This window comes from Protopterus annectens, chromosome 9.part0 (assembly GCF_019279795.1).
Source record: "Protopterus annectens isolate FY-2018-M chromosome 9.part0, PAN1.0, whole genome shotgun sequence".
Classification (NCBI taxonomy): Eukaryota; Metazoa; Chordata; order Ceratodontiformes; family Protopteridae; genus Protopterus; species Protopterus annectens.
The window spans coordinates 404,083,974-404,109,040 of record NC_056743.1 but is presented as its reverse complement, the minus strand read 5'-3'; the positions used below and the strand labels follow the sequence as shown (position 1 = coordinate 404,109,040).

General features: G+C 44.3%; 1 protein-coding gene across 2 annotated transcripts in view; it reads left to right on the top strand.

The window, feature by feature from the left end:
* CCAR2 (cell cycle and apoptosis regulator 2) overlaps window positions 1-25,067 on the top strand; it is a 2,452,621-nt gene that overhangs the window by 222,644 nt on the left and 2,204,910 nt on the right. For both annotated transcript variants that reach the window (XM_044082935.1, XM_044082934.1), the window contains exon 3: window positions 4,527-4,624. In XM_044082935.1, coding sequence (XP_043938870.1) covers window positions 4,527-4,624 — 98 coding nt within the window. The remainder of the gene's footprint in view (window positions 1-4,526; window positions 4,625-25,067) is intronic.

The following is a 25,067-nucleotide window of genomic DNA, read 5'->3' as shown; positions in this document are numbered from 1 at the left end:
ATGCATAGTGCAGAGCAAGTGGGTAAACACACCTTACAATGTGGCTATGATGCCCTAGAGGCCTCAAGTAAGAGCGGCTGCTGCAGGATCAGTCATTCGTAGACATGCCTGGCTTAGGGAACAAAGCTTGCCTGATCATGTGAAAGCTAAACTTCTAGATGCTCCTTTACAAAAGGATGTGCTGTTTGGTACTAATGCTGAGGAGATATTACGGAAAATGGAAGAAAAAGCCAAATCTATGCAAACTGTCAAAGCTTTTTTACAGGTCCAACCACCACGTTTTAGCAGAAATTGGCCTTCTAAAAACTGGTCCTTTCCAGCCACTGACAAGCCCCAAAGAGGTAGATACAGACGCACAAGGGGCAGAGGGCAATCACAAGGATCATATAGAGGCCAACAGTGGCAAACTCCAGCACCAAGAGGTGGCGAAGACAGTGCACGACAATACAGAAAACAAACCCAATGACTCCCTCATTTCCATGCCAAGCAGGTCTCAGCTGGCAGCACCTTTGGGAGGAAAGCTAGCATTATTTGCAAGAAATTGGCATATTGTCACAACAGACAAATGGATCCTGGACGTTATAAACAGAGGCTACAAATTTCTATTCCACACTCTTCCAAAAATGAGAGGCATGCCAAACCTGCCACACAATCAAAGGGCAGAGGCACAACTACAAATTTTAAAGCTCATAAGCATGAAAGCCATACAAGAGGTACCTACTCACGAACAAGGTCAAGGTTTTTATTCAAGACTTTTTCTGGTACCAAGGAAAGGAACCGACTGGAGACCCATTTTGGACCTATCCATCCTAAACACATTTTTACTCGTACCAAAATTCAAGATGCTCACATTACAGCAGCTTCTTCCCATGCTGGGCAAAGAGTTTTGGCTGGTAACATTGGACCTCAAGGAGGCATACCTGCATGTCCCAATCAGACAAAGTTGCAGAAGATACCTCAGATTTCTTGCAGGTTCAATCCACTATCAATTCTCTGCATTGCCCTTTGGCTTATCTACTGCGCCCAGAGTATTCACAAAGTGCCTGGCATCAGTGATTGCCTACTGCAGACTTCAAGGGATACAAATTTACCCTTATCTGGACGACTGCCTGATCCAAGCGGACAGCAAGCACATACTTCTGGAACATCTGTCTTATGTAACACGGTTAATGCATTCTCTGGGATATGCAATCAACAAAAAGAAATCCAGGCTAACACCATCTCAGAAAATAACTTTCCTGGGTGCCAACTTGGACACAAACACCCAGATGGCCTATCTAACGCCAGAAAAACAGGGGCAGCTAACTCAGTACTTCAAAATACTAGCAAAATGTACCAGGCTTACTGCAAGGAAAATCCTGCAGGCTCTGGGCTTCATGGCATCTTGCATTCTTTTAATCCCATGTGCAAAGCTGCATATGAGGAAACTTCAATGGTACCTAAAAAACCTATGGTCTCAACACAGTCACAGTTTGGAAACAATAATACCAATAATTCCATGTTTGCAAAAGGAATTTCTATGGTGGGCCCAAGCATGTCAAGCAAACACAGGCCTCCCTTTCTGCAAGCCTCAAGCAAACCAAGTCATCACAACAGACGCCTCAGACTACGCCTGGGGGGCGCACATGACAGACAGGTGCATTCAGGGCAAATGGTCCCAAAAGGAAAAGCACCTTCACATCAATCAAAAAGAAATGCTAGCAGTAGTAAATGCAATTATAGCTTTCAAGGACCTCCTGCATCCAGGACAATTACCAACAGACAACACCACAGTAATGTGGTACATAAACAAACAAGGCGGAACACATTCATACCCCTTGTGCAGACTAGCCATGACTCTTTGGAATTTGGCTCTGGAATGGCAAATCGAACTTCAAGCACAGTACTTGCCAGGATTGGAAAACACGCTGGCAGACAATCTAAGCAGAAATATGACAGATCCACACGAATGGAAGTTGCATCCTCAGGGGTTTGCAGAGATAATACAGGAGTGGGGGAGGCCAGACATAGATCTTTTTGCCTCCCACAGGAATCATCAATTGGAAAAGTTTTGTTCAAGGACCTTTCACCCAAAGGCCTGGAGAGTGGACGCCCTTTCATTCAGTTGGACAGCATGGACAGTTTACGCTTTCCCACCTCTGCTTCTTCTGCCCAAGGTGCTCTTGAAAGCAAGAGCAGACAGACCGAAGATGATACTGATTGCTCCAGATTGGCCAAGGCAACACTGGTATCCGCTCCTGAGGAGTCTAACACATATTCCTCCCTGGTCCCTACCTCTAATGCCTCTTCTGCTGACTCAGCACAGCTACAAAACGCTTCACGGTCAGCTGAAAACACTCAATCTTGCTGCATGGAAAATTCCTTAACACCACAACAGACCCTACTTTCCAAGGAGGTGCAGGATGTCATTTTGGAGGCCAGAAGACCATCTACTAGAAAGGCTTACACCGCAAAATGGAAACTGTTCTGCTCTTGGAATGAGAAAAAAGGCCAGCACCCTAAAAAGCTGAATTTGCCTCAGATATTACAGTATGTAGCAGAGCTACTGAACAGTGGACTTTCATTTTCTTCTATAAAAATCCATGCCTCAGCCATTTCTGCAGAATTCAACTTGGATCCACTTTTATTTTCTCACCCACTCTTACGACAGTTCCTCAGAGGGGCTAAGAATATAAGACCTCCAAGGAAACAACCAATACCAGCCTGGGATCTTAATTACATTCCAGAAAAATTAACATTGCCTCCTTTTGAACCAGCTGCATCAACAGATTTGCAATATTTGTCCTGGAAAACAGCCTTCCTTCTGGCCATCACTTCAGCTCGTAGGGTTTCGGAACTACAGGCCCTCATGGCGGTGCAGCCCTTCCTCATCTTCCATCAGGACAGGGTTTCCCTTCTACCAACCCGTCATTTATGCCTAAAGTGGTATCCAGGGTAGCTTTAAACCAAGCCATACACTTACCCACCTTTTACCCCAATCCTCAAAACCAAGGGGAAAGGTTGCTACATTCTTTAGACATCCATAGACAGCTACGCTATTATTTGGACAGAACAAAGTCCTTCAGGAAATCAGAACAACTTTTTGTGTCCTATGCTGTAGGGGCTCAAGGGAAGCCATTGACCAAGCAGACAATTTCTAAGTGGATAGGCCACTGCATACGGTTCTGTTATTCATATCATGGGAAATCTGTTCCCACAGGCATCAGATCCCACTCCACCAGGGCCACAGCTACCTCTACAGCCTTCCTCAAAGGAGTTCCTACCAAAGACATTTTGGAGGCCGCCACTTGGAGTTCTGTACATACCTTCACAAAACACTACCACCTGCCTTTATATTCCAAAACTAGAGCAGGCTTTGCCACTGCTGTGTTGCAGGGCATTCTGGCTCATCCCAGTTCCAACTAGTACCTACCACCCTGTGTGTAGCTTTGGGACTCTACCCATCTGTGATTACTGCAGCTGTATGCACGATGAACATAGTACAGTTTTGTACCTACCATAAATGTAGATGTTCGAGTGCTAATACAGATGCAGTACAAGTTACCCTCCCGCCTTCCCCACTTGGTAAAGGCATAGGGCCTAACCCCCTCTTCATACAACCTGACTGGGTTATCCTTCTATGGTTTATTTGCTTGCAACTACTGATTTTGGATTATATTGCATTGTTTGTATATATATATATATATATATATATATATATATATATATATATATATATATAATTTATGTATTGCCTTCCTTCTGGGGGCACCTGACATCTGGGGCAAGAAAGACTGAAGAACATGGCGTCGGCTGTGTCTTATATACTCTGGCCTCACTGACGTCAAGAGAGAAAGCGACACCAACCGACGCCGGACCTAGACTTTGGAATTCGGCCGACCGAGGACCCGCCTGACGGCAGAGAACCCATCTGTGATTACTGCAGCTGTATTAGCACTCGAACATCTACATTTATGGTAGGTACAAAACTGTACTTTCTTCTCTTCTTTCATCTCTAGAAGCCTGAACCTTAATGTTTGTCCTTTTACAGTGCTTGTATGTTGGCTGGGACATTGGAGGGGGGGGGGGGGCTAAAGAGAGCTTTAGAAAAATGTAAGTTTTGTGGACATAAGCTGCCTCTGTAGGACCATCCTGATCTTTGTGTAATCTGTTGCGAGAAGCTGCTCCATTTGTAAGGGATTCAGTGCTTTGACTTTAGCTGATTGCTGTAGTAAGCTGGTAATCAAAAAGAGCAGCCATTTGCCTCATAATTGCTCATCGCCTCACATTTGCTTCTCTTAACTCTCAAGATGCTAGTTAAATCCTGGAAGTCCTGGTTGCAGTCAGGGCTTTATCCATTTATGCCACTGAGCCAACTTGAGTGTAAGATGATTTTTGAAAGCTAAATATTCATTGGTAGTCAACAAAGGTCATCTTGGAGATCAGCTAATATGTTAAGAATGCATGTATGATTTGTTTTTCATTACTTGGATTTTTAAGGATGTTTTGATATGTTTTAAGCTTTGTGAATATTTATTTCATTTTAGGTGGATCAGGCTCATCACTGCAAGGATCCCTGCTTGGGCCTGGTCCCGGTTTCATGAAGCCAGTGCTGGATCTTTCCCACAATGCACAACTGCTTCAGGTAAGTGGAAGGATGGGAGTAGCCTTTTCTATGATGAAACATTGTTCAGGTCCATACCAGAGGTAGGTAATCTTCATCATATTTTGTTTGAAAAGCAAGACCTGCACTTTTGAAAACAGTATAACACCGTTATAGTGAAATACTTAATACTTTTACTGGAGAATTTTTCCATTAAAGTCTGAGGTTCCCTGTTTAATGTTGTGTCCCATGCTCTTTGGTATGCACTGATCATGATCCTGATATTAAATTAAGACTACATAAAAGGGGAGATTACAAGAAGATGCTGTGCACCTCTTCTTATTAGTGTTTGGGAGAAAGCAGGTGAACCGCAAAGAAAATCTGGAAATTTTACAGTGGAAGCTGTTCTTCCTTCTAGTCGTCGGCCTAAACCTATGGAGGAATGCAGGAAGTGGTAGTAGACACTGAATGCCTAGAATGCTGCCTTTGCTCTTTATCAATGCTTAATCGGAAGGCAGACTGGTGAACTGGTGATTATGAAGAATGTGTGATGGCCCTTGTGGTAGAGGAAAGGGCTGCGTCCGATAGTACAAGGTTAACATCTGCCTCCCTACTTGCATTTTTTATTATTATTTTTGGTCAGACTTGCTGAGACTGGAGATGACGGTAGTCTAAGTAAAGATGAGGTCTGTAACAAAGCTGTGGCACCGAATGGGAAGTAGGAGATTTCCTCCAACCCTGATAACTCGGGTACGGTTATCAGAAGTTAGCTGCTCCTGCAAAACTATACATGCAGCTAAGGTGACCTGGAAAGTCAACCATCTAGCCAGTGCATGTCCATTGTCATTGTGGTCTCACAGGCTGCTGTGCCTCTGGCACTTTTGAGTCTGCAGACCTTCCTCCTCCACAAGGAGTGTCATACCTCTTTTGAAGGGGAAAGTGCAGTTTAGTTTATTGCTTTATTGGTAAATACTAGGCTATCAGTCTGCATATTACTACAAGCCTAGCCAATAGTCTGAGCTCAGTATCAAACCCTGTGCCTAGTATCTGTGAGGTAAACACCTTAATCATTGTGCCAAACCTTGCCCCTCATACCTCCTAACTGTCTTCAGCCCTTGTGTATAACTCTGTTGATGAAACTGTCTCCTGAGGGGTGTGTCTTGAGAATGCTTTGTTTGGAGTGAGACTCAAATCTCATGACAGGGCACTGTTAATTCATTACACTCTAGTGACCCCTCCAGATGTTTATTTAGTTACATCCTACTGGCGCCTCTAAGAGTCAAATATTGCTTGTTCATATTTGCATTAATAATTCCAAAACCATGCTACATGCAGAGTGTTAAAATATTTCATGTTAAAGCTTGCGCAGTGGCAAACAGGTCTGCATTGATTTGACCTCTGTCTAGTGCAGGTAGAGAGACAAATTCTTTGTAAAATATTTATTTATATTGTCGTACATTTCATGTTTCTCTAAATATCTTGGCAATCGGCAAAGACAGAACTGCTTAGCCTCATATGAAAGCTCTCAGCTTGTTGAACAAAATACTGGCAACAGTATGTGTGTTTTTGCGAGGTTGCTAAGAGATTGTAAGTTGTTTACAAAATATAAATTGAATAATTACTGCGTTTGCTGTGACTTATATAATCCATTTTTAGACCTAGAATCTAAAGAATACTATCACTGTTGAAAGTACTTTGTGCTGAAGTGTTTGCCATTTGCACATTAGTAAAACCCTGTGGTTCCAGAGATATGAATGCATTTATTTAAAATATGAGGACATGATTTGATTTTATCAAAAACCTTAGGCCCTGCCCATTGGAAGTTGCACTGCAAACTTCCAGAGCTCCGTTGGAGGAAATGAGTTAAATGAGAGAAAAGGAGGTCTCTGGGGGTAGAGAGAGATTACTAAAAACAGACAAACAGGCTGCTGCTGTGTCTCTTGTGTTTTTAGGCCTTTGAAGATGCATTCATGGCTCATAGGTTCATAGGTTCATAGGTTCATACTAGGCTATCTGCCCGAGGGCATTTACAAGCCTAGCCCATAGTTTTGTGGCTTACGCCACCCCTTTAGTATGGGGAACTATACCCATTATTTTGCTGTGCCTCTGTTGAGCAGTGACACTGAGGTAATCCCTGGGGTATATCTGCGATCTCCCATCCATTGGTCAAGATTTCTCTTGAACAAGGCCAGCGAGGTGCTCTGCCTCACATATACCGGGATTTTATTCCACAGCATAGGGAGTCTTTGGGTGATGAATCTATCCCTCCAGCACGTCCTATTAATAGCCGTGTCGAGGTTTAAGTCTCCCGCCCTTGTGGCTCTGACGGATCTAGATTTTTTGAGGTGAAGCATATTCATCAAATCTGGGTTTGACATGGCCTTGTATGTTAGGCAAAGGTCGCTGCATTCCTGGAAGATGGATCCTTAGCTCCCCACCTCACAAAGCCTTACACATTTTACAGGAGCCAGCAGGCTTTTTTTAGTGCCTTTGTAAGAAGTTGGTGGTTCCAGTGGTGATTTGTTTTATGTCAGCACTCACCAGAATGGAAGGAAGAACAAGATGCTTGACTGCTTTGGCAGGAAAGTTTGCATCTTTGTTACCCTGACTTTTTGGGCTATTAACTGACACTTAGGTGTCAGGTTTGAGACGCTTCTTCTCCAAATCAAAAATTTAGCTGGAGTGATCTCTTATGCATCTAGCTTGACCATGCCTATCATGGTGGTCAGACATGTCGAAAAATGTAGTCATGACACTGTGGATGCTGTAACTGCAGCAGCTGTCATCGGGAGATGCTCTTGTCTAAGGATAAAACCATTAAAAGTAGGTTTTGAAAGGTAGTGCCTAAAGGCTCATTTGAGTAAGTCTTCTTTCTAGTCTCCTACACAGGCTGTTTTTAAAAAAACGCTTTTATTTTTTCTTCACAATGTTAATTTGTGACATGATCCATTATTAACATTGAAAAGGGTCAACAGTTATACTTTCCATTATTGTATTCATACATGCAGTTACCACCATATCTGTATTCTTTTATTCTTGTGCATTAGAACATACTCATATGCTTCAAGTCCTACCAACCAACTTATTTTAGTCATCTGAGCTTACATTGTTTCCAAATGCACCATTTAGTGTTACAAAATTTTTCTCAATCTCTCAATGATCCCAACTCTATACCCCCCCCCCCTTTACAGTATTCATTACTTCACTTATAGTTTAATTTTTGACTTCCACTTTCATGTAATTGCTTTATTTATTTATTTTTGGCTGCTAAGAACATTAAACTTGATAAGGCCTTACTTTGTCCTGACAGTTCTAAACCTAAATGCCAGGACATCATCTCCTTAGTTAAGGCCTTACTATGTCCTGACATTTCTAAACCTAAATGCCAGGACATCATCTCCCTAGTTAATATAATACATTCCGTAATAACTGTGTTAACTCATTCACTCCAGTGGAGCTCAAGAAGTTTGCACTGCAACTTCCAGTCGGTGGAGCCTAAGCCCTCTGACAGATCAAATTATGTTCTCAAATTTCAAACAAATATTCATATCTCTGGAACCATAGGGATTATGTAAGAAGTATAAATAGCAAACTCCTCGGCACAAGCTATTTTTATAGTGGTAGTATTCTTTAGGTTCTAGGTCTTGTACTGAATTTCATAAGTCGCAGTAAACATAGTAACGGTTACATTTGTAATATTTTGCAAACAACTTAATATATCTCAGCAACCACTCAAGATACATACATACTGTTAGCAACATTTGATTCATCTAGCTTGGAGCTTTCATACGAGCCTATGGAGTTCTGTCTCTGTTACTTGGTTGTTGAGATATTTAGAAAAATGCGAAAATTATATTTATATAAAAAAACAGTTAATATCTATTTACCTGCTCTAGATAGAGGTCAAATCTTAATGCAGTTGTGGTTGGTATCGTGTAAGCTTTAACTTGAAATCTTTAAATACATGTACATAGCATGGTTTTGGAATTATTGATGCAAATATGAGCAAGCAATATTTGACGCCTAGAGGCATCTGTAGGAGTTAACTGCAGATGCACCTGGAGGTGTCACTCTGATGTAATGAGTTAAGACATTCTAAAGAGGGTCCCTAACCTCTGATAACAGCAAGTTCCAAGAAAATATTTTCCCTTTTTCCTTTCTGATTCTTTTCACATCTCTAACCTTTTCTCCATTTTAGGGAAATCCGTTGGAGCCTACTTGGAGTGTAAAAGTATACTTGTAAGTACTTCTGTGCAAATATCTTAAATCTTCTGGACTTTGTAGCATGCCTAGGGCCCTTACAAATTTTCCAACACTCTCTGGTAATATGTCGTTCTAATCTCCCCTCCTATTCTTTTCAGTGTTTGTATCAAGTAATATTATGTACTTTCCTAATTATCCCTTTCTGTTCTTGATTCCACTAAATCTTTGTCAGTGTTGGTCTTACACCTCATATCTTCCACTTGTCTGTATTCTGCCAACATTCCCTGATATGGAAGGTATTCTTTGACCTGTGTGTCTTCTTCCCACTCTTATCATGTTCTCCTAATGAATCTGCTCCCAGTAGTGCATCATAGGAAGTTACTAGGCTAATGGCCCTAGAGCCCTTACAAGCCTAGCCAAATTTAGCCTTGTTACCATGATCAGCACCTATTGCCCCCCTGTCCAAGAGGGACACAAGTGGACCCCCCGGTTGAATTTATGGTTACGCATCCAATTGTCCGGATTGCATTTGAAGAGGGCCAGTGAAGTGCTCTGTTTGATGTGAAATGGGAGTCCGTTCCAAAGGTGTGGTAAGCATTGAAAGATTTGTCCCTGCAGCAGGTTCTATTGATGTCGCATACCAGGTTTAGGTCTTTAGAGTGAGTAGTCTGTGTGCCACTTGATTTGCGGATGTGCATTTCCAATACAGCAGGGTCAAAGATTGCCTCTGAATAGTTTGTATGAAACAGAATAAAGTGACAGTGATTTCAGTAGATCCACATAGGATAGCTGCTGAAGACCTTGAATTTTCCTTGGTGGAACCTTTGTGGTCTCTCCAGTTGCTGCAGGTGCTATGAAAGGTACATACCTAAAGGGGCGTTGTACTCAGTTATTGGCCTAATGAATGAAGAGAACAGGGAAGTGATAACTTCTCCTCCTCTCAAGGCAATGCCCTTACTTATGAGATGAGCTGTATAGAATGCCTTTTTTACCACTGTGGAAACATGGTGATCAAAGGCAAGCTTGCTATCAATCTGAGTGCCCAGCTCTCTCACCACTGTTGCCATTGTTGTGGTAATTTGCAGGGTCATAGCTCGTACCAAAAGGCATGATGCATTTTTTTTTGCATTGAATTTAAGGCCATGACTTTGGCACCAGTCATTTGTTTGCATAAGACCTTCTTGAAGGATGTTGACAGTGTTTGGAGATTCTATAACCGCACCCAGTCTGCAGTCATAAGAAAACTTTGTCAGCTGCAGTCCCTTGGTTTTAGCTTGTACTTTGGAGAAATAGAGTCCGAACAGTAGAGGTCCCAAGATCCAACCTTGTGGAACACCACTGGTTACAGGTCTGCTGTTGGAGGTGGATTCCCCTGTTGTGACTGTATGGGTTCTATCAGTGAGCCAGTTCACATCCCACCTTATGTGTCAAATGCCTTGGCTAGGTCTAGGTAGGCTGTATGCACAGATTTCTCCTTGTCCAGGGCCCTGGTGACTGTCTTGAAGTCCATCAGGTTTAGCAGGCATGACGTATCCAAACTGGGTAGGATGTAGTGTTTGGAGATTACCTATATCTTTGTTGACATGGTCCGTGATGATTCTCTCCATGGCCTAATAGATCTGTAGTTTCCGGGGTCAGTAGAAACACCACCTTTGTGCAGGTGGATAATGGTGGCTGTTTTCATTCAGCTGGGACGAAGCCGGTGCTTAGACTGTGATTGAAAACAGTACCCAGTAGTGATGCTAATTCTTGTTTGAGCCCATGTAGGACACAACCTAGGATGTTATCAGGTCCCATTGATGTGTTTTTGGCCTTAGAGAGGGTGTTTATGACCTGCTGTTTAGAGATGCAAGGTAAGGGAGAGGTGGTAGGGATATTTATGAGGTATGTGTGGCAGGCATAGGGGAGTGAAGTTTTCACCAGACATGTCAGCTAACAGGTTAGGTATGTCCATCGGCTTAGTATGTGTGTTACCATTAAGTACCAGCTCGGCGCAGATCTGTGCCTTACCTTTTTGGTTACGGATGCAACTAAAGAATGCCTTACGGTTGTCCTTTATTGAGGAAGCTAACTTGGATTCGAAGTTTGCCTTGGAGGACTTCACAAGAAATCTAATTTGCTTATTTAAGCTGAGGAGGGAGCGTCTTCTAGTTTAAAGCGTGCTCCTTTTTGCTCTTAGACAGTTTTTTCCTTTTATTGTAAAGCCTCTTAATAGTGGTTGTCCACCAGGCAGGTTTGCTCTTGCTGAGTCAGTGCAGATGTTCTTCGTGTGTCACTGTTGCAGTCTTTACATTTGGGTTATCTGCTTGCAGGTAGCCCGCAGTTGGCCTGCTTAACAAAATCTTGGGTCCTGCGTCGGTTGCTGTCCCTTCTTCCATGACGTTAGGTCGTCAGGGGTATAAAACATGCAGCCGATGCCATTACATCAGTCCTTCTTGCCACGCGGTGCCCGAAGCAGTTCGCAAGTGCCAGTCGGCCGACTCCTGAAATTTTCGTTTTCGAGTTTCAGAACCGAAGTCTTCAACTAAAGCGAAGTACCCCATTGGGGAAACTTTTTCTTGCTCCTTACCGATGTCAGTAAAAGTTAATAATTGCATTACTTGTGGAAAGCAAATACCTCATAAAGATTTTCATTCGTACTGTATTCCTTGCCTAGGCCCTGATCACGACGTAACTTGCTGTCGGTTTTGTGCTTTATTTAATCAGCGCACTATCCGTCATCTGTATATTTTCGCCTCTAAATATTTCGGTTCTCGGTTTAATTATCCAGAAATGATGTCGGTTAGCCATCCGACTACCGGGATTCCGAAAAAAACGCAAAGATAGACAGAGACAGGCCGCTGAGGTCCAAAACTGCCACCAACGCTTCTCCTAAGCCAGTCGCCAGTTCGCCGGTACTCAGTGAGGCGCTTTCACAGTCCCTGATACCCGCTACTTCTGATTTGCAGGCCTCTACTGAGACCCATTCGGAGTCCAGTATGCCGCAAGATGTTTCAGCTATGGAACCTGTGGATGTCTCTACCTTGGATGGGTCCGGAGCCGCTGTGCAGGCACCGGCTTATGAGGGTGTCTTCAGGCCAACGGACTTGCATATTAAACCAATGCCTCCTTCTTTACTTAGGCCTAAATCTCCATCCATGCCTAAAAAAATGACACCCAGGCCACATGCTCAGGCCTCTATGCCTAAAAACAAATGATAAGAATGGCTGAAGATCTGATAACTCTAATCAGGGGTAGCCAACCCCCCCCCCCCTTCTAAGAGGCCTAGGACTGAAGTTGATTATGAATCTTCTGATCAGGATTCTTGTTTTTTTCTGATTCTTCTGATGATCTGGATTTGCCCTTATCTACTTATGAAGATTCTGATGCAGAGGACTCCATTCCCCACTGCTTCCCCTTCTGAGGATTTTTCTTTTGGGGAAACCTTACATACTCTAAGGGAGCATTTCCACTGGGAAAGCCAGGGTTTTTCTGATTCAAAAAAGAGGCTTAGGGATTTCCTTCTCCTACCTCAGCATAGGCATTTAGCTATTCCTCCTGTACTAGACATGGTTGATGATGCTTTTTCGGAATCTAGTTTGGCCCCTGATTCCCTGCCTCCTGCTCCCAGAAAACCCGACCGATATTACAGGATCCCTGAGTCCCACAAGTTCCTTTTTAAAAATCCTGTTGCAGATCCAGAGACTATTTTGCAGGGGCCCAAGGGCATTAAGGCTTCTACTGCTAAAAATCCTACCCCTTCTGATAGAGACTCCAGGGTGCTGGATAGATGGGGTAAGAAGGTTTACACTTATGCAACTTTGGCCATTAGGGCTTTAAACTGCCAATTTCATATGTTAAAGTATCAGCAATGTGTTATTGGACTGCTTAAACAGAAAATGATGTTGATCCCTGACTGTGTAGAAAATAAATTACAGGATTTAATGCATTCTGCTGAACAAGTTGGAAAACATACTTTGCAGTGTGGTTTTGATTCGTCAGAGGCCTCTTGCAGGGCTGCTGATGTTCATCGTGCATACAGCTGCAGTAATCACAGATGGGTTTTCAGCCGTCAGGCGGTCCCTCGGTCGGCCGAATTCCAAAGTCTTGGTCCGGCGTCGGTTGTCGTCGCTTACTCTTCTGACGTCAGTAAGGCCAGAGTATACAAGACACAGCCGACGCCATGTTCTTCAGTCTTTTTTGCCGCTCGGTGCCCGAAGCAGAAGCAGTTCGCAAGTGCCGGTCGGCCAGCTCCTGAATTACGAAAAAATTGAAACCGAAGTCTTCTTTAAAGCTAAGTACCCCGTTGGGGAAACTTTTCTTGCCTCAGACCGATGTCAGAAAAAAGTTAATAATTGTATTTCTTGTGGGAAGCAAATACTGCATAAGGATTTCCATTCCCGTTGCATATCTTGTTTGGGTCCAGACCACAACGTCTCGGGCTGTCGCTTTTGCGCTACCTTCAATAAACGCACTATCAAGCGTCGGGCGGAGTTCGCCCAACACTACTTTGGTAAAGCTTTTGATTATAAGATGTCGTCGGACACTCCGACTACCGTTTTGTCTAAAAAACGCAAGGAAAAGGACCGACATGCGAGACCCGCGGTCCGCGCCGACACCACGCCAAAACAGGCTACACGTGGTCCGGTTCTCAGTGAGATGCCTTTGCAGTCCCTGACTACCGACGACACTCCTTTGGCGGTGTTCTCTGTACCCGAGACCGCTGGGTCCTCTGTCCTTTCCCAGACTACAACCGAAGCCCCTGCTAATGTCAAGCCTACTAATGTGGACAGGTCCACCTCCACCCATGGTGTATTTAGGCCCTCATCTTCTTTTTCAATAAAGGCTTTTACTAAATCCAAAGCAGCCTGGCATCCCACGAGGCCTGTTGCACAGGGCCCATCTCCTAGACCCATGCCTAAGAAACAGATGCTTAAAATGGCTGAGGATTTAATTACTCTTTAATTACTCTTATCAGAGGTTCTCAGCCCCCTCCTGACAAGAGACCCAGAGTGGAGGAAGAATCTCCCTCTTCTGATCAGGGATCCATTTTATCAGAACATTCTGATGCAGAGGAACACACTTACTCCCCTTTTGAGGATTCGGATGCAGAACAGTCCATTCCTTCTGTATCCCCTCCTGAGGATTTTTCTTTTGGGGAAACCTTGCACACTGAGGGAACACTTCCATTGGGAAGGCCAAGACTTTTCAGAGTCCAAGAAAAGACTTAGGGAATTTCTTTGGTTACCTCAGCACAGACCTCTGGCTATACCCCCTGTTTTGGATGTACTGGATGATGTCTATTCGGAGGCTTGCCTTAACCCTGATTCTCTGCCTCCTGCACCAGTAAAACCTGATAGGTATTACAGAGTATCCAGCTCTCACCAATTTCTCTACAAAGGCCATAATGCTGACCCTGAAACCATTTCACAAGGCCCCAAGGGATTAAAGGCCTTCACTGCCAAGAATCCACTCCCTGCAGAAAGGGAATCCAGATCTCTAGAAAGGTGGGGTAAAAAGGTATATACCTTGGCCACCCTAGCCATGAGGGCCTTAAACTGTCAGTTTCATATGATTAAATATCAACAGTACCTGTTATCACAATTAAGGAACAAAATGTCTCAACCTGAACAACCAGATTTAAAGGAGTTATAGGATATGATGCATAGTGCTGAGCAAGTGGGTAAACACACCTTACAATGTGGTTATGATGCCCTAGAGGCTTCCAGTAGAGCGGCTGCCACAGGATCAGTCATTCGCAGGCATGCCTGGCTTAGGGAACAAAATTTACCTGATCATGTGAAAGCTAAACTTCTTGATGCTCCTTTACAAAAGGATGTATTATTTGGTACTAATGCTGAGGACATACTACGGAAAATGGAAGAAAAAGCCAAATCTATGCAAACTGTTAAGGCTTTCTTACAGGTCCAACCACCACGTTTTAGCAGAAATTGGCCTTCAAAAAACTGGTCCTTTCCAGCCACTGACAAGCCCCAAAAAGGCAGAGACAGACGCACAAGGGGCAGAGGGCAATCACAAGGATCATATAGAGGCAGACAATGGCTATCTCCAGCACCAAGAGGTGGTGAAGACAGTGCACAACAATACAGGAAGCAAACCCAATGACTCCCTCATTTCCATGCCAAGCAAGTCTCAGCTGACAGCACCTTTGGGAGGGAAACTAGCATTATTTGCAAGCAATTGGCATATTGTCACAACAGACAAATGGATACTGGACATTATAAACAGAGGCTACAAATTTCAATTTCACACTCTTCCAAAAATGAGAGGCATGCCAAACCTGCCACAAAATCAAAGGGCAGAGGCACAACTGCAAATTTCAAAGCTCCTAAACATGAGAGCTATACAAAAGGTGCCTACACTCCAACAAGGTCAAGGTTTTTATTCAAGACTTTTTCTGGTACCAAGAAAAGGAACCGACTGGAGACCCATTTTGGACTTATCCATCCTAAACACATTCCTACTGTGCCAAAATTCAAGATGCTCACATTACAGCAACTTCTTCCCATGCTGGGCAAGGAGTTTTGGCTGGTAACATTGGACCTCAAGGAGGCATACCTGCATGTCCCAATCAGACAAAGCTGCAGAAGATACCTCAGATTTCTTGCAGGTTCAATCCACTATCAATTCTCTGCATTGCCCTTTGGCTTATCTACTGCACCCAGAGTATTCACAAAGTGCCTGGCATCAGTGATTGCCTACTGCAGACTTCAAGGGATACAAATTTACCCTTATCTGGACGACTGCCTGATCCAAGCGGACAGCAAACTCATACTACTGGAACATCTGGCTTATGTGACACGGTTACTGCTTTCTCTGGGATATACCATCAACAAGGAGAAATCAAGACTAACACCATCTCAGAAAATAACCTTCCTGGGTGCCAACTTGGACACAAACACCCAGATGGCATATCTTATGCCAGAAAAACAAGGGCAACTATCTCAGTACTTCAAAACACTAGCAAAAAGTACCAGGCTTACTGCAAGGAAAATCCTGCAGGCTCCGGGATTCATGGCATCTTGCATTCTTCTAATCCCATGTGCAAAGCTGCATATGAGGAAACTTCAATGGTACCTAAAAAAATCTATGGTCTCAACACAGTCACAGTTTGAAGCAATTATACCAATAATTCCATGTTTGCAAAAGGAATTTCTATGGTGGGCCCAAGCATGTCAAGTAAACACAGGCCTTCCATTCTGCAAGCCTCAAGCAAAACAAGTCATAACCACAGACGCCTCAGATTACGCCTGGGGGGCGCACATGAAGGACAGGTGCATTCAGGGCAGATGGTCCCAAAAGGAAAAGCACCTTCACATCAATCAAAAAGAAATACTAGCAGTGATAAATGCAATTACAGCTTTCAAGGACTTCCTGCATCCAGGACAATTACTGATAAGAACAGACAACACCACAGTAATGTGGTACATAAACAAACAAGGAGGAACACATTCATACCCCTTGTGCAGACTAGCCATAACTCTTTGGAACTTGGCTCTGGAAAGACAAATCGAACTTCAAGCACAGTACTTGCCAGGACTGGAAAACACACTGGCAGACACTCTAAGCAGAAATATGACAGATCCACACGAATGGAAGTTACATCCTCAGGTGTTTACAGAGATAATCCAAGCGTGGGGGAGGCCAGACATAGATCTTTTTGCCTCCCACAGGAACCATCAACTGAAAAAGTTCATCCAAAGGCCTGGAAAGTGGACGCCCTTACATTCAGTTGGATAGCATGGACAGTTTATGCATTCCCACCTCTGCCCCTTCTGCCCAAGGTGCTTTTGAAAGCAAGAACAGACAAACCGAGGATGATACTGATTGCTCCAGATTGGCCAAGGCAACACTGGTATCCACTCCTGAGGAGCCTAACACATACTCCTCCTTGGTCCCTGCTTCTAATGCCTCTCCTACTGACTCAGAACAGCTACAAAACTCTTCACAGTCAGCTGAAAACACTCAACCTCGCTGCATGGAAAATTCCTTGACACCACAACAGTCCCTACTCTCCAAGGAGGTGCAGGATGTCATTTTGGAGGCCAGAAGACCATCTACTAGAAAAGCTTACTCTGCAAAATGGAAGTGGTTTTGCTGTTGGAATGAGAAAAGAGGCCAGGACCCTAGAAAATTGAACTTGCCTCAGGTTTTACAGTACCTAGCTGAACTGCTGAACAGTGGACTTTCATTTTCTTCCATAAAATACATGCCTCAGCCATTTCTGCAGAATTCAACACGGATCCTCCTTTATTCTCTCACCCACTCTTACGACAGTTCCTCAGAGGGGCTAAGAATATAAGACCTCCAAGGAAGCAACCAATACCAGCCTGGAACCTTAATTACATACTAGAAAAATTAACATTGCCTCCCTTTGAACCTGCTGCCTCAACAGATCTGCAACATTTGTCCTGGAAAACAGCTTTCCTTCTGGCCATCACTTCAGCTCGTAGGGTTTCTGAACTACAGGCCCTCATGGCGGTGCAGCCCTTCCTCATCTTCCATCAGGACAGGGATGTCCTTCAAGGATGCATCTGCAGTCCTAACAAATGGGTTGTCCTGTCGTCAGGCAGCCCTTCGGTCGGCCGGATTCCAAAGTCTGGGTCTGGCCTCGGCTGGTGTCGCACTTCACCCGACGTCATCTCTGCTGGTCTTCGGGTATAAAGGCATCAGCCGACGCCATTTTCCTCAGTCTTTCTTGCCGCGTGGCGCCCGAAGCAGAAGCTGTTCGCAAGTGCCGGTCGGTCAGATCCAGAGATTACTACTACCGAATACTACTTGAAGACTTCTAAAAGCTAAGTACCCGTTGGGGACTCTTTCTTGCCTCAGCCGATGTCAGAAAAAGTGAATAACTGCTTAACTTGTAGGAAACAAATACCTCATAAAGATTTCCACTCTTACTGCTTACCTTGTTTAGGCCCAGACCACGACGTAGCAGCCTGTTTAGCCTGTGCTTCCTTCAACCGATTAACGCTTAGGCGCCGGTCGGAGTTTGCTGAACAGTTTTTCGCTCAGATTTTGCGTACATTATGCCGCCGGATCCTCCGACTTCTGAAATTGTTAAGAAACGAAGAAAAGACCGACACTCGCGGTCCGCGGTTTCGCCGAAACCACGGTTAAGCAAACGCGAGTGTCTCGGTTTCGCCGAAACCGAGCAAACGGGTCAATCTTCAGCGAATCCATGACTACTACCGAGGCTCCTGCTACCCTAGTTGAATCGGCCTCTGAAGTTTTGCCTATTAATGTGGTTCCTCTAGAATTATCGGACACCATCCCTTTGGATGTCTCTACCCCAGCACGTGATGCTGCTAGGCCTCCTGCAGCCATGTCTATAAAGGCCTTTGCCAGGGCTAAAGCAGCCAAATCTGCTAAATCTGTGCCTGTTAAGCCCCCCTCACACAGGCCCAGTTCCAGTTCTCAAATGCTTACTCTGGCAGAGGATCTCATCTCTTTAATAAGGGGATCCCAATCTCACCCAGACAGGGCCTCTCAGCCTCCAGAAAAGAGACCTAGAGCAGTGCCCCCTGAGCCAGTGTCCTCAGATGATTCTTCTGATGATTCAGACAATACAGACCATCCAGAGGCTCCTTTTTCTACTTATGAAGATTCCGATGCTGAAGAATCTATTCCTTCTGCCTCTCCACCAGAGGAATTTTCCTTTGGGGAAACCTTACATGCCATGAGAGAGCAATTCCAATGGCAGGGACAAGATTTCTCTGATTCAAGAAAAAGGCTTAGGACCTTTCTACATTTACCGCAACATAGGCCCTTAGCTATACCTCCAGTTCTTCCTGTTGTGGATGATGCATTTAATGATGTTTGCACTGCTCCTGATACTTTACCTCCAGCCCCTGCCAAGCCCGATAGGTTTTACAGGGTACCGGACACTCATCACCACCTATACAAGGCTCCCCTTGCAGATCCTGAGACTATCTCCCAGGGGCCTAAGGCAGTAGCCGACCTCAGCAAAATTCCCACTCCCTTCTGAATGGGAATCCAGGTCCTTAGAGATGGGGTAAAAAAGCTTACACCTCTGCTACTCTCTCAGCTAGAGCTTTGAACTGTCAGTTTCATATGATCCAATACCAAGAGTTTATGCTTGATCAGTGAACTAAGAAACTGTCCTCTGATGATTCCTTAGATAAGAAATATGTTTTAGAAATGGTGAATAACATTCAGCAGGTTAGTAACCATTCTTTAAAATGTGTCTATGATGCACTGGAGGCTTCATTTAGATCAGCCATGGCTGGCACAGTTATAAGAAGGCAAGCATGGTTGAAAGAACAGGTCTTGCCGGATCATGTTAAAGCAAAGCTATTAGATGCTCCTATGGATAAGGTCAGTCTATTTGGTTCTCCTGCCCAGCAAGTAATGAAGAAAATGGAAGAGAAGGCAAAATCTGTACAAACAGTTAAAGATTTCTTACAGGTTCAGCCCCCAAGGTTTAGCAGGAACTGGCCTTCCAAAAATTGGTCCTTTCCAGACTCCTCTAAATCTCAGAGAGGCAGGAATAGACGTTCCAGAGGCAGAAATCAATCCAGAGGAGGTGCCTACAGAGGACGCCAGTGGCAAGGCAATAACCAACGAGGCACAGACACAACCACTGCCACTGCAACAGGACAATCACAGTGACTTGGCTCTGACCCCGCCTACCAGGGAACAAATAGCAGCACCCTTAGGCGGAAAGTTAGCCTTATTTTCAAAAAATTGGCACTATATCACAAGAGACAAGTGGATTTTGCAAACTATAGACCAAGGCTACAGGTTTTATTTCCACACCTTACCAGTAAAAAGAAGAATGCCAAACCTACCTCCAAATCAAAAAACAGAAGCTCTAAAACAGATAGCTCAATTAACAAATATGAGAGCTGTGGAAAGGGTACCACCTACAGAACAGGGCAAAGGATTCTACTCCAGACTCTTCCTAGTACCAAGAAAAGAGAAAAGTTGGAGATCTATTCTCGACCTGTCCGCCTTAAACACATTCATCGTTGTTCCAAAATTCAAAATGCTGACCCTACAGCAAATTCTTCCCATGCTGGGCAAGGAGTGTTGGCTGGTAACTCTAGATCTCAAGGAGGCATACCTGCACGTCCCCATACGACCAAATTGCAGAAGATACCTCAGATTTCTTGCAGGATCAGAGCATTATCAATTCTCAGCATTGCCCTTTGGCTTATCTACTGCGCCCAGAGTATTCACAAAATGCCTGGCATCAGTAATCGCTCATTGCAGGCTACAGGGAATCCAAATTTATCCATACCTGGACGACTGCCTGATACAAGCGGACAACAAAAGCAAGCTGACAAAAGACTTACAAAGAGTCATTTGCTTACTACAAGCCCTGGGATACACAGTCAATTTAAAAAGTCAAGACTGATACCATCCCAAACAAGAACATTCTTGGGTGCAGAATTGGACACAGTAAAACAGATGGCATTCCTAACTGCAGAAAAACAAGAACAACTCCCTCTTTACTTCTTGGCATTAACAAAGCAGAACAAACTAACAGCAAGGAAAGTACTGCAGGCCTTGGGCTTCATGGCATCATGCATAATCCTGGTCCCCATGCCAGACTGCATATGAGAAAGCTACAGTGGTACCTAAAGAATTTATGGTCTCAACACAGGCACAGCTTAGAAACCGAAATACCACTAATCCCATGCCTGAAACAAAAGTTCCTATGGTGGGCTCAAGCATGCCAGTCAAACCCAGGCTTGCCCTTCCACAACTTTCAAGCAAGCCAAACCATCACAACGGACGCCTCAGACCTAGGTTGGGGGCACACATGCTGGACAAATGCATACAAGGATTATGGACTCCAGACCAGCTGCACCTGCACATAAATCAAAAAGAAATGCTGGCAGTAAAACTAGCAATCCAGAATTTCAGACCATTCCTCAAAGAAGGCCATTTAATGATAAGGACAGACAACACCACAGTCATGTGGTACATCAACAAACAGGGAGGCACTCATTCATACCCCCTATGCCGAATGACTCTGGACCTATGGAATATGGCTCTGAGCTACAACATCCAGTTACAGGCAATATTTGTACCAGGAAAAGAAAACATCCTAGCAGACATGTTAAGCAGAACTACCTCGGATGCTCACGAATGGATGCTACACCCGGACATCTTCAAGGCCATCACAAAGAAATGGGGAATGCCACAAATAGACCTGTTCACATCCCCACTCAATCACCAGCTCAAGAAATTCTGCACAAGGACATACCACCCACTTGCATGGAAGGTGGACTCTCTATCCTTCAGTTGGAAAGGCCTGACAGCATATGCATTCCCACCTCTTCCTTTGATGCACAAGGTACTACTGAAGATCAAAGAGGAACGTCCAAGGATAATTCTGATAGCTCCAAATTGGCCAAGACAACACTGGTATCCATTGCTGAGGAGCATGTCTCGGGGAGAACGTGGACACTACCCCTGATGCCTTTGATGTTAACTCAGAACGACTACAACATCATGCATCCAAACCTAAAAACTCTGCAACTGACTGCCTGGAACATTACATAACAGCAACTAACCCAGATTTATCCCAAAGGGTTAAAGACATTATCCTTGAGGCCCGCAGACCTTCAACAAGAAGGAACTATGCAGGAAAATGGAAAAGGTTTGTCATTTGGAGTACTGAAAGAGGAAAAGATGTGTCAAAGATAGATATTGCTAACATCCTGGAGTACTTGGCAGAGCTTCTCCATACAGGCCTGTCCTATTCCTCCATCAAGATACATGCATCAGCTATTTCTGCAGAATACAGCTTCGATCCCCCTGTCTTCTCACATCCTCTACTCAGGCAGTTCCTCAGAGGAATCAAGAATGTAAAACCTCCAAGGAAACCACCATTACCAGCATGGGACTTGAACTTTGTGCTAGAAAAATTGACACTCCCTCCATTTGAACCAGCAGCAACAGCAGATCTTCAACACCTATCCTGGAAAACTGCTTTCCTACTGGCAATTACTTCAGCAAGAAGGGTTTCGGAACTACAGGCTTTAATGGCAGTACAACCCTTCCTAATCTTCCATCAAGATAGAGTGTCCATGAGAACTAATCCTACATTTATGCCTAAGGTGGTATCCAGAGTCTCTAAACCAGGCAATCCACCTACCTACCTTCTTTCCCAATCCACAGAACAGGGGGGAAAGACTGCTGCATACCTTGGATGTACATAGACAGTTGCGCTACTACCTGGACAGAACCAAGGGCAATAGAAAAACTGACCAGCTTCTAGTAGCTTATGCAACAGGAAGGGAAGGAAAAGCAATTTCCAAACAGACAAATCTCCAAGTGGATAGGAAATTGCATAAGATTCTGTTACTCCTACCATGGAAAGCAAATTCCACAGAACATAAGACCTCACTCTACAAGGGCTACAGCCACTACCACAGCTTTCTTACGAGGAGTGGCTACCAAGGACATTATTGAGGCGGCTACTTGGACCTCCGTGCATACATTTGCCAAGCATTACAACTTATCTCTATACTCTAGATCCTGAGCAGGGTTTGCCACTGCTGTATTGTAAGGGATCCTAACTACACCATAATTCTTCTTCCTCCTCCCCTAATTTGGCTATGGTATTCTACCCATTTGTTAGGACTGCAGATGCATCCTTGAAGGACATAGTACAGTTTTGTACCTACCATAAATGTAGATGTCCGAACAGGATAGCATCTGCAGTCAGGATTACCCACCCTCCTTCCCCTCTGTGGTACTCCTAGGGTATTTACCTCCTAATAGCTAGCTAGGGGGGATCTCTTATGGTGTATTTGTTTGTATATATGTACATACATGCTTATTTTTTGTGTTTGCCTACTATTTTTTTGGAAACATTGGCATTTACCCAAAATTTAGTTTTCCAAGAGGGCAACTGGCATCTGGGGCAAGAAACACTGAGGAAAATGGCGTCGGCTGATGCCTTTATACCCGAAGACCAGCAGAGATGACGTCGGGTGAAGTGCGACACCAGCCGAGGCCAGACCCAGACTTTGGAATCCGGCCGACCGAAGGGCTGCCTGACGACAGGACAACCCATTTGTTAGGACTGCAGATGCTATCCTGTTCGGACATCTACATTTATGGTAGGTACAAAACTGTACTTTTCCCTTCGTACCAACCCATCTTTTATGCCAAAAGTGGTATCCAGGGTAGCCTTAAATCAAGCCATACACCTACCTACCTTTTATCCTAACCCTCAAAACAAAGGGGAGAGGCTGCTTCACACTTTAGACATCCATAGGCAGCTACGTTATTATTTGGACAGAACAAAGTCCTTCAGGAAATCAGAACAACTTTTTGTGTCCTATGCCGTAGGGGCTCAAGGGAAACCAGTTACCAAACAGACCATTTCCAAGTGGATTGGCCACTGCATACGGTTTTGTTATTCCTATCATGGGAAATCTGTCCCTACTGGTATCAGATCTCACTACACCAGGGCCACAGCCACCTCTACAGCCTTCCTCAGAGGCGTTCCTACTAAGGATATTTTGGAGGCAGCCACTTGGAGTTCTGTACATACCTTCACAAAACACTACCACCTACCCTTATATTCCAGAACAAGAGCAGGCTTTTCCACTGCTGTTTTGCAGGGCATTCTGGCTCAACCCAGTTCCTCATAGTACCTACCACCCTATGCATAGCTTTGGGGACTCTACCCATCTGTGATTACTGCAGCTGTATGCACGATGAACATAGTACAGTTTTGTACCTACCATAAATGTAGATGTTCGAGTGCTAATACAGCTGCAGTATAGGTTTCCCTCCCTCCTTCCCCACTTGGTAAAGGCATGGGGCCTAACAACCTCTTCATACCACCTGACTGGGTTATCCTGCTATGTTTTATTTGCTTGCTTACACTGATTTTGCATTACATTGCATTGCCTGCATATGTAGATAAGCCTTATTTATGTATTGCCTTCCTTTTGGGGGCACCTGACATCTGGGGCAAGAAAGACTGAAGAACATGGCGTCGGCTGTGTCTTATATACTCTGGCCTTACTGACGTCAGAAGAGTAAGCGACGACAACTGACGCCGGACCAAGACTTTGGAATTCGGCCGACCGAGGGACCGCCTGACGGCTGAAAACCCATCTGTGATTACTGCAGCTGTATTAGCACTCGAACATCTACATTTATGGTAGGTACAAAACTGTACTTTACTGGGTATGCACTCAGAAGGCATGCTCGGCTTAAGGAGCAATCTTTGCCTGATCATGTTAAAGCTAAATTGTTGGATGCTCCTTTAAATCAGGACCGCCTGTTTGGCAACAAGGCTGAGGAAGTTCTTAAAAAGATGGAAGGTAAAGCTAAAGCTAAATCTATGCAAACTGTTAACACTTTTTTTACAAGTTCAGCCTCCTAGATTTAGTAGGCACTGGCCCCCTAAGAATTGGTCCTTTCCAACCCCTTCTAGGTCTTCTCAAGCCAAACTCAGACACAGTAAAACCCCCAGGTTTCAGTCCTAGGGGACACACAGAACTAAGCAGTGGGGGACCTCCACTTCCATATCTGGGAATAATAAGACTCCCCCTATATGGTAAACTGTCTCACTGACTTCCTTTTAGAATTTCCAAGCACTTATCAACTGACTGCCCCTTTGGGGGGAAAGATTGCTCTTCATGCAAAGAATTGGGAACTCATTACCCAGGACAAATGGGTTTTAAATATAGTGTCCCAGGGATACAGATTTCACTTCCACACGTTGCCAACATCAGGGGGTGGCCGGACCTACCCTCAAATCAGTGGGCAGAGGCCCAAAAACAAGTACTTTCTGTCAAGCATGGGGGCTATTCAACTGGTACCAGAAGAGGAAAAGGGACAAGGTTTCTACTCAAGACTTTTCCTGGTACCCAGAAAAGACAATTCATGGCGTCCTGTCCTGGACCTGTCCACTCTAAACACCTTTTTGGAGATTCAAAAATTCAAGATGCTGACTCTTCACCAATTACTTCCTATGCTAGGCAAAGATGCCTGGTTGGCAACACTAGATTTAAAAGAAGCATACCTGCACATCCTAATCAGGAAATCTTGCAGAAGATACATACGCTTCAAAGCAGGCTAAACACACTATCAGTTCTCTGTACTGCCCTTTGGCTTATCTACTGCACCCAGGGTATTCACAAAGTGCCTAGCTCCAGTTATTGCATTTTGCAAGCAAAGAAATATTCAAATGTACCCATACCTGGACGATTGTCTAATTCAGGCAGAAAGCCAGGACATACTTTTGAATCATCTGGCCTTTGTACAAAGGGTTCTGACTTGTCTG